Source organism: Genypterus blacodes, unplaced genomic scaffold, assembly GCF_046128005.1.
Source record: "Genypterus blacodes isolate CSIRO-AG114 ecotype Tasmania unplaced genomic scaffold, CSIRO-AGI_Gbla_v1 ptg000022l_1, whole genome shotgun sequence".
NCBI classification, from domain to species: Eukaryota; Metazoa; Chordata; class Actinopteri; order Ophidiiformes; family Ophidiidae; genus Genypterus; species Genypterus blacodes.
Genome location: NW_027466835.1, coordinates 4,545,510 through 4,554,763, shown reverse-complemented (window position 1 = coordinate 4,554,763; position 9,254 = coordinate 4,545,510). Strand labels below are relative to the sequence as shown.

Below are 9,254 nucleotides of genomic sequence, written 5' to 3'. Positions count from 1 at the left end.
GTGGCCTCAAGATGTTACGTCAATGGTTTGCATTAGGCTGGAATTATTTGGATGTGTTAATTAACGACAACATCCCACGGGAGACCAAAACAAACCATGAATTCATCCCACAGACAAGATGTGTGAATGATGCAGCAAATGACATATTAGTCATCAGCCTTGTGAATAGATTCATGGCTGGTTTCTCGTCTCTTCGTGGGACACGGCGATCACAAACCACTGCTTATTTCCCTCAACACTCTTGAGTTCCCCTCAGGTTGGTGTTCAAACGGCACTAAAGTGAAGAGACACACTAGCTGTCCGGAGAGCAGAACATCAACCTGAACGTGGGAACCTTGCAGTGTAGGAGAATACTCAGCAGTGATATAAATACAAATTTTTAATAAAAACGCCTCTAAGGATCGGAGCTTTCACTGCACGACAGTAGAAATAATGGCGAGTTTAACCCGCTGGCTTCATATCATCACGCAATGGTAGTTTGGGATCGATGACATGCAAATGTTTGAGACTCGCGTCCACTAAATCCACCCGTGTGTTATCACTGGACAAAAGAATCTCAAAATATAATCATAGTACACCACAAGAGAGCAGTAGCGGTCGTCTAAGACCTCCTACGTGTCTGACATCTTACATTGTATATAGAATATCTGATACCTTTCTTTTTTTAAGGTTTTTTAACCAGGTGGGATCAGCCTGATATTCCATAGCAGGATAAATACTGGTGCATCCTTATGTGGGTTTATACAATTTACAGTCTGCAATGGGACACCTGAGCCTTAAACCGAATCAGAACCAATACGACAAATCAAAGAAACAAAAAAGGAACAACACAACAAAACAGCAGCATTTCACAAACAAGCTCCCTATCAGCTCTGAAATGCTTCACAGCAGGATGAGAGACGAGGAGTGAGCGAGAGGTAAAAGAAGAAGAGTCCGTGAGTCTGGAGGAATGATGGCAACATCCACCTACACAGTGTGGAGGATTTCAGTTTACAGACGTGCACGCACGCACGCACGCACGCACACACAAACACACAAACACGTCCCATCCTGGGGTTCACAACCTTCTCGTACCCCCCCCACCCCCACTGGGTTTGAGGTAACGAGACCGCCCCGGGCACAAAAGGGGGGGGGGGGGGGCGCACGTTTCCCACTTTGAACAAAAAAAGAAACACCGGGTGAAGACACACACACACACACACACACACTCTTCCAACAAACACTCAATAAATTAAGAACTTTAAAACAAAATTGTAAGAGGTTTCCCTTGTTACTTTGTGACAGCGCGGCACGGCTGAGGAGGTTAGAGTCAGAGGTGTGTTCAGCAGGGAAAACAACAAGAACACTCGGTGAATGTGAGGCGAGTCAGCGTGGAGCCGCTCTCTGCCACCGCACCAAAGCCGGCCATCACTCAAACTCAAACCAAGCAGCCACCAGGAGCTTCTGGCGTTGGCATCTTTCCAGTAGAGAGTCGCGGTTTAGACAACACAACTAAGCACTAAAAGCCGTTACACTATCCTATCCCTGTCAGCATAAAAAAGGGGTTCCACAAATTCTTACCATTACACAATCTGACACCAAACCAGCTTAAAATCAGGAGCAGGGAGTTAAGACTTTCTTCCTATTTTGCTTCAATGAAACAAGTCTTTCGCCTCTACATCTTCCAGCATCACGCCCTGCGGTGTGTGGCCAACGCCTGGGGATGGCGGTTAAGCAAACACTGACAATATCTAAACAACCTCGCTGGAAAAGAAGGAAAACAAAAAAAAGGGGGACACGCAGGGAGAAGACGCTCCCTTTACGTTTTGCCCAGAAACGTTGACAGCCTGCGGTGAAAACTGCTACATCTCTGTAAAAGTGATCGTCATGTTTAGTCAAAGGCAGAGCGATGAAAACACAGTGATCAGATGCAGTTCTGGCTGCGCAGGGAAACCAAAACAAAAGTTGGCGGTGTTTGGCGGTGAGGGTCAGGGGGGTCAAGAGGGAGGGAGGAGAAGTTCATGACACGACCAGCCGGTGGGTTGTCTCTTTGTCTGAATGGCTGGTTGGCAAGCGAGCGTGCCGACTGAGCCGCCTGCCTTTTAGCCCGACGCGTTTAATCGGTGTATTATCAAACCATATTGCACAGAGCTGGAATGACTTCAAAAGAAAACTAAATAAAACTAAGCCTCAATTCTACCAAACAATTAAAATCATTAATCCTTAACGTCTCTTACACAGCTGGACAAACTCATTCTAGTACCAAGTTCAGTTTCTCTGGTCACAGCCCTGATAGCAGGGTTATGACACACACTCACACACAAACACACACACAAGCACTTCCTCATCCATCCAAAAGAACTTCAGCAGCACTTATTGATGATTCAGCACCAGAAATGGCTGTAGCATCAGCGGTTTGGGTCTGATTTTCTGTTTTTAAGCGTAGTTTTGCTTGTATTGGAGGTGGGTTGGGGGGATCTATGGGTGGGAGGGGTATGGGCAGACAGGGATTGTCAGAAGGAGCACTGGCCACTGTTTATCCCTCTGGTTTTGGCGCGTTTTCCTCCTCCGCATCTCGCCAGTCAAAAAACAGACCCAACAAATTCAGTATTTTGTGACGCTGCAGCCAAAGGGATCCCTTATGGTACTGCTGCTGCTGCTCCTCCCTGCGGAGAGGAGGACGCTTCATCTCTCCTCCTTCCTGGACACCTTGGACGAGTGCCAAGCAGTGGACCTGAGGAAAGAAGCACAGAAGACAAGAAGGTCATACTGGAGGCCCGGTGCAGAGAAGAGAAACTGAAAGTGTGGGCCGTTATCCCCGTTTGTAATCGTCTTGACCGGTGGTTCTACCATCCTCCCCCTCACCTGATGAAGGTCTTGAAGGCAGCACTCTGAGGGTTGATACACAGTGGCACTCGCTTGCCCTGCTGATGCTCCGTTATGAAGCGATGGATTAATTCTGACGATGGGACAAAGAAGGAAAAACATTAGACGCTATTGTGCTACATCTTCTACTTCTGTTCCCCAAGTACTTGATGGCGATAGATTGTTCCCTGAGATCAGATTCAGTATGAACAAAATGTGAATTCTGTCATCAAATAATAAATGGAAGCTTTGCTGTTCCGTTTACATTTGGTTTCATAAACACAGGAACTGATCGGTGCACTGTACCTTTGCCCTGCCACACGGAGAGCAGGCTGTTCTCGTAGCTGTGGCTGAACGGCCGCTCTGCCACCGGCTCAAAGTCCCGGGTGTAAACTCGGCCACTGGGAACCGAGTAACAACACTGACACATGCAGGTGTGGTAGCGCAGGCGGCCCTCGTCCAGGTAGGGATGGGAGAGGGCGTCGCTACCAGAAATACGTTTAGCCTGAACAAACAACAACATAGAGATAAAGTCAAGACGGGGTTAAAAAAGGATTTATGATATAAGAGAGAAAAAAACAGTAGATAGTCACAATTGACATAAATGCATTAAATTGATTGAAAATGTTTTGTCTCGATTTTCCCACAATGAGAGACGACTTTGCTGTGTGGGAGTAAACATGATGGGAACATTACCGAGACCAAATCATCTCTACTCACCGGATCAAAGACCAACATCCGACAGAGCAGATGCACGGCTTCGTGTGTGGCTCCATCAGAGAGCATGTAGAGCACCGACAGCGACGGCTGAGGAGCACAAAACAAAGGACTGATTGGTTAGCAGGCACACGTGGACAATGCACAGATGAAGTGATGAGTTAAAACCACTGTGAGGTACGAGTGACTGCTGGCCTGAAAATGCCCCGAGTGGAGCATCCCTGAGACGATCATGTGAGCAGACCACGTGTGTTACGTACTGGTTTGTGAGGCCCCCTCAGGATGTGGGCTCTGGCCCCCTCACAGGCTGAAGACAGGGCAGAGAGAGGAGGAGTTCCCAGCAGGTCTGTGATCAGATCCAACTGAAACAGAAGACAAACTGATTTATATTGAGGTCCGATTTATTTATCTGAAGGGAAAGGGTGGCTCTATGCACAAGGAACATACATGAATATGGTGGATGTATGGATGTTTGACTCTTAACATCATCAAGAATCTTCAGGAACAGTTCTCACCTGCTGAATGGGGCTCTGGGCCTGGAAAAGGATGCGTCGTCCCAGCAGCTCAGCAAAGATGCAACCGACTGACCAGACGTCGATGGCTGAGCCGTAATGCCGACAGCCCATCAGAACCTCGGGTGCTCTGTAGTACTGCGTCACCACCTCCTGGGTCATGTGGCGTGAGGGGTCGGGCTCCTCCACACGTGCCAAACCAAAATCACAAATCTAACCAAGAGAATTGCATTTTAAAAGTTGCGCGTGAGCAGAAGTGAAGAAGAGCCCAAGAGGCCTTTTGGATGAATAGCAAAACATTGTCACTCTAACTATAGCACAGCCCAGTGACCGCACTTCAATGCAGACGACTTTGTTCCAATTTGGTGAAAGCACAAACTGGGTTACCTTGAGCAAGCAGTTGCTGTTGACAAGCAGATTTCCAGGTTTTATGTCTCTGTGCAGGATCCCAGCAGAGTGAAGATACTTCAGACCTGATCAAAGAACACAACAATTACAATCCTCCTCCTCTTCCTGTATCCACATCTACATATTGACTGATTCTCAGTATAGTGTGTCCACATAAAAGAGAAAAATAAGAAGGCTGAGCAGATGGATCCACAACAACAACATATGCTGACTGAACTGTTCAATATGCTTATTATTCTATATATTCCAAGCATACTGAAGCTTTGATGAAATCAGAACTACGTCCCGTTAGAATCTTCAAAGGGATGAAGATCACAAGAGAAACTTCTGTAGTATAGTTTACAGTCCCATGACGTGTTTTGCAGGCTGGACTGTAGCCATCTACGTCATCTCAGCTGACAATCGGTTCCCGGCAAACCAGCTACTCACCTCGAAGGATCTGATAAAGGAAGACCTTGATGTGGTCAGTGGTGAGGGGCTGAGGAGACACGATCACTTTGTGGAGGTCGCTCTGCATCAGCTCTGTTATCACGTAGCTGTGGAGCATCAGCTGTCAAGGAGAAACTCTGACATACATGACTGACCATCCTGCCTACATAAACACGGCCAAGTGCACCGCTCTAGGTCAGTGAGTGACTGTGTTTTTAAAATTGAGTTTGAGACACTAAACACACAAAAAGTTCCATTGTTCAAGGTACCTACTTCACATACCTGACATCTACAGTGATGAACTGGATTTAGAGACAAGTAGCTATATAAAGTGGAAGGAATAAAAAGGAGGACATGACAGGGACAACTAATGGAGCGAAATTGGGACATAAGCTTTGAGAAAAGTAAATGGATGTGATGGAGGTGTGCCAGAAATACATCTACTAAAAATACAAAACAGATAAGCCTCACAGTTACGACTAAATGGCGATCACTTGTTGCTATGCAGGTCAAGGATACATTTCCTCAAAGCAGTCGATTTGTGGAGGCTGTAAAATGTCCAAAGCTGACAGAACCTGCATAAAAAGAAAAACAAACACGCACACAATCAATTATCGATCTTTCCTTACCAACCGTGACCATGTTTGATCCCATCTATGCCAATTCTACCCCCCACTTCCCCTCAGTCATTACATTGTCATGCTTGAAGTAACACAGCATCCTCAGCTCTCTGAAGACCCTCTTACAGGAGACCAGGTTCTGGAAGACATTAGGCATCTTCTTCAAAGCCACCTTTCGACCATCACGAGGATCTGTGACTGACCTACAAAAAATGGAAAATCACATTATTTCAAGCAAGTCATCTTTAAGTGCCTGCAAGTTTAAGTATTTACCAAAGGGCTAAACTAGGCCAATTCAAAGTCCTGAGCAAGCAGGCTAGTTTGGTGAAATAATTGATCCCATAGGGTGATCTGATTATGGATACACTCACAACATGCACAACATAATTACAGCACAAAACAGGTGGTAAAAGTAATGTATAGCTAAATAGCTGATTATGCTGATGTGGTGCACAAGATTGCTGAATTGTGTTTTTCAAGCTCCATGCAAGGAGTGATCACCATTATATTCAGTAGTCTATCTAACTCAAGTTCTGATCAATGGTTTTGGATCTAGGAGTTGTAACAGTGACACAGTGTGTGCTATTATAGTAAACCAGCGACTACTTCAGATTAAAGCTTGGTTTACCACGCGAAGTACAAACTGTACAGAGATGAAAGGAAAACAAATGTCTGCCTGGAAAGTGAATTGAAGAGAGCAATGTAAATCACTTTCGGTAAGAATCAATTTTAGATTGCAAACCACAGTACATAAGTGTCTTCTAACTTTCTTTGCGAAACAAGCCCTATAGCTGGTGAAGCTAAAGCACTTTGCTCAGCAGGAATGTGAAGTATTCGTGATGCATCATAGGATGTTAAATAGGTTAACACGTGTAAACCCTCTGGTGAGCTCCAGCCAGTGGATGTCTGCTTACCAAACAACGCCAAATGCGCCATAGCCGATGGGCCTGTCTGGCTCCATCTCTGCCGGGCTGGGCACCTCGCTGGCCGGGTTGCTGTAAGGTTGAGGAACCGCCGCTCCGCCGCCGGTGCTTCCTCCGAGGGCTGTGGGGTGTCGGGGCGTCCCTGCAGGGGCAGTGGGCCCAGTCAAGCACGGTGTTGCGCTGAGGCCCGTCGAGGGGGCTCCGCAGGAGGAGTTGACACAGAAATACTTGTGGCCCAAGTCAGAGCCCGGAAACAAGTCACCACAAACGGTTTGTCGGCCTGCACCGTGAAATGCCATACTCCTCACCAAATCTCCGACAGAAGCCTCGTTAAAGAGGCGAACCGAGCTACTGTAACCCCGCTAGGCGCAGAGAGAACGCGGCCCTGCGACGATCATCAGCTCCCGATGCTTATAAACGAGGAAGGGTCTGCCGAGCATGATACACAGCCACACCGATGTAAACAAGCGAACACTGCCCCCAAAGTGAAGCCAGGGATGCCACTGACCCAGCGGCCAGGATGGGGCTCTAACGCCGAGTTTAGTACGATGGAGAACGCAGACAAATCGGAATCGTGTTCGCTTAGGCGCAGAAACCCATGAAACCCCGACTGTGGCGTAAACACAGCAGATAAACTCCAAACACTTTAGTCAGCGAGCTAAGTTACCTTTGTTTGCCGATAGCTGGTTTAAGGAGCGAAGTTGTTCCGATTAACTAAAGTTAACAATATCCGACTTGCAACAAAAAAATCAACCAGATATGCGTCACAATTTTAAAATCAAATATTAAGCCCGTTGAACAGAAATCCCTAATAATTAAACCTCTGCTATCGGGGCTATCAGCTAGCTGTCGTGCTAACCAGCTGTTCCAGCTAATAACCAATGATGTCTGTGACCCATATAGCTATCGCTGGCCGGGTACCGTGACCTACATATTTCAGAAACAAATATTTCCCCTGACAACTTATTGCAGGCAACAAAACACTCGAGATTAGTTAAAATGGCAGTAGCATGTCCCGAAAAAAGACGGAGAGAGTCAAAGTAAATCCCCTTAGACGCTGAAAAGCTCCCGCTGCTAACCGGATTGTTAGCTAGCTGGATTGTAGCTGACCACTTAGCTTCTTAGCGTTTGATAACGCGCGAGCTCGTTATGGTGGCGTGATATCCAAATGTGGAAACGTCTTGTAAAACTTCTCTCTGTTCTCTAAGTCGTCTCAGTTCGAATCCACTTGGGCGTGTGTGTTCTCAGTTTAATTTAAAGCCAGCGGTGTTCTGTGTCGCTCTGATGTAGCGACCCTCGGTGCTAGCTGGCTAGCCTGTCCGGAGGGGGAGGAGCTAATAGCAGAGCCGGCGGGGGGAGGGTCGTTGGTGTAAACAATGCTGGAGACCCCCGCGCGCAGGGGGCAGAGCAGAGATATAACAAAACAAAAGTGCAGATACAATCGACAGTCACTCAGAAACTCGTGTTGATTACGTTAACTTGAATCCACACATGCACTGTACTGCCTTTAATACAGTCGTAACGAAGCGCTATGCACTATGCATCAAATACAGCCACAGAAAATGTGTCACCAAGGTAGCAACGAATTACATGGCGATTAACCTGCCCAAGAATTACAAACCAGCATCCAGAGAAAGAACAAAGATCATATGAAGTAAAGAAGTTATGCACATTCAGTGTCTGAGGGGAACAGAGCCTGACCGATATGTCGATATGCACAAAGAAATACTAGATAAAGGTGTTTTTAATCAATCTATTCTATTCTTATTTTCTACATTCCGGTTATATTTCTATTTTTTCATTATCATCATTAATTTCAAATTAGTTTTGTGAATTTCATTGTTCAAAGTGTATTGTTCCTCATTACTAAAATATCCTGCATCAGAAGTACAGTTGTAACAAACAATACAAAACAAAACAACAATCCTAATATCAGTTGATTTTGTCATCAGATTTTTCTTTCTCGCTCATATATATATATATATAGGTTTTTTTTAATTAATATTGGCCTCAGAAATTCAGTCAGGCTCTTGAGGAAAATATACACAAACAATTATTAGTTTGCCTTTATCAGCTACATAAAATAGTATATACACAATGGCCCATCTAAAACAGCTGTTCCTATGTTATTGTAGGATGGTTCTCTGTTCTGCACAAAGCTGGACTTGAAAAGGGCAAACTGGAGACGGTTTTGTCATAAATTAGAGGAGAAACTGAGATAAACAGTGTTTAAGTGTTTAAGTCAATTTCCCCATCAGAAACAAACACTAATATCATGGAATAAAAATCATCTAAAAACACCAAAAGCCTTTACAAAATCATGAAAGCCTGCGTAGGCCAGTTTAAGTTGACAGTGAAATGATGTGGCAAATGGAAGTAGCTAACTGCAAAGCCATATGAATAAAAATACTCATTCATTTTCCTCTTAAATTCACGAGACGAGGTTCCCTTATTGTCTTATCCATGTTTTCCCACGGCTTTGACTCGTCTGGTGTGGATCAGAGTGTCACAAGATGACACATACAGTACGGGACACGTACTGTTGAGAGTGCACTCTCTCAGTATTAGCGACAAGTTTCCTATTTAACACACTGCTGATTGAGTTCACACAGAAGACAAATGTTCAAAAGGGACATGTCCTCATGAGACCACAAGCCAGGCTGAGCAGAGAAGAGGATTTCCTTGGCAGTCTCCCCTCGTCTGTGTCCACTTTTGGCAGTTGCGGAAGAAATTATCTGAAAAGTCGAGAGAGAGAGATGCGGACAGTCACTTTGGTTACATGCACTCAGCACTTTAAATGT

The 9,254-nt window shown here is 45.5% G+C and overlaps 1 protein-coding gene across 1 annotated transcript; it reads right to left on the bottom strand.

The window, feature by feature from the left end:
* nlk1 (nemo-like kinase, type 1) lies at window positions 1–7,772 on the bottom strand. The gene is made up of 11 exons (XM_076142722.1): window positions 6,445–7,772; window positions 5,604–5,733; window positions 5,430–5,485; window positions 4,911–5,017; window positions 4,461–4,546; window positions 4,077–4,286; window positions 3,822–3,923; window positions 3,565–3,651; window positions 3,151–3,349; window positions 2,845–2,938; window positions 1–2,713 (listed from the first exon to the last, which is right to left on the bottom strand). The coding sequence occupies exons 1-11, from the start codon at window positions 6,750–6,752 to the stop codon at window positions 2,665–2,667; spliced, it is 1,428 nt and encodes a 475-aa protein (XP_075998837.1). The 5' UTR covers window positions 6,753–7,772; the 3' UTR covers window positions 1–2,664.
* Window positions 7,773–9,254: the final 1,482 nt, after the last annotated feature.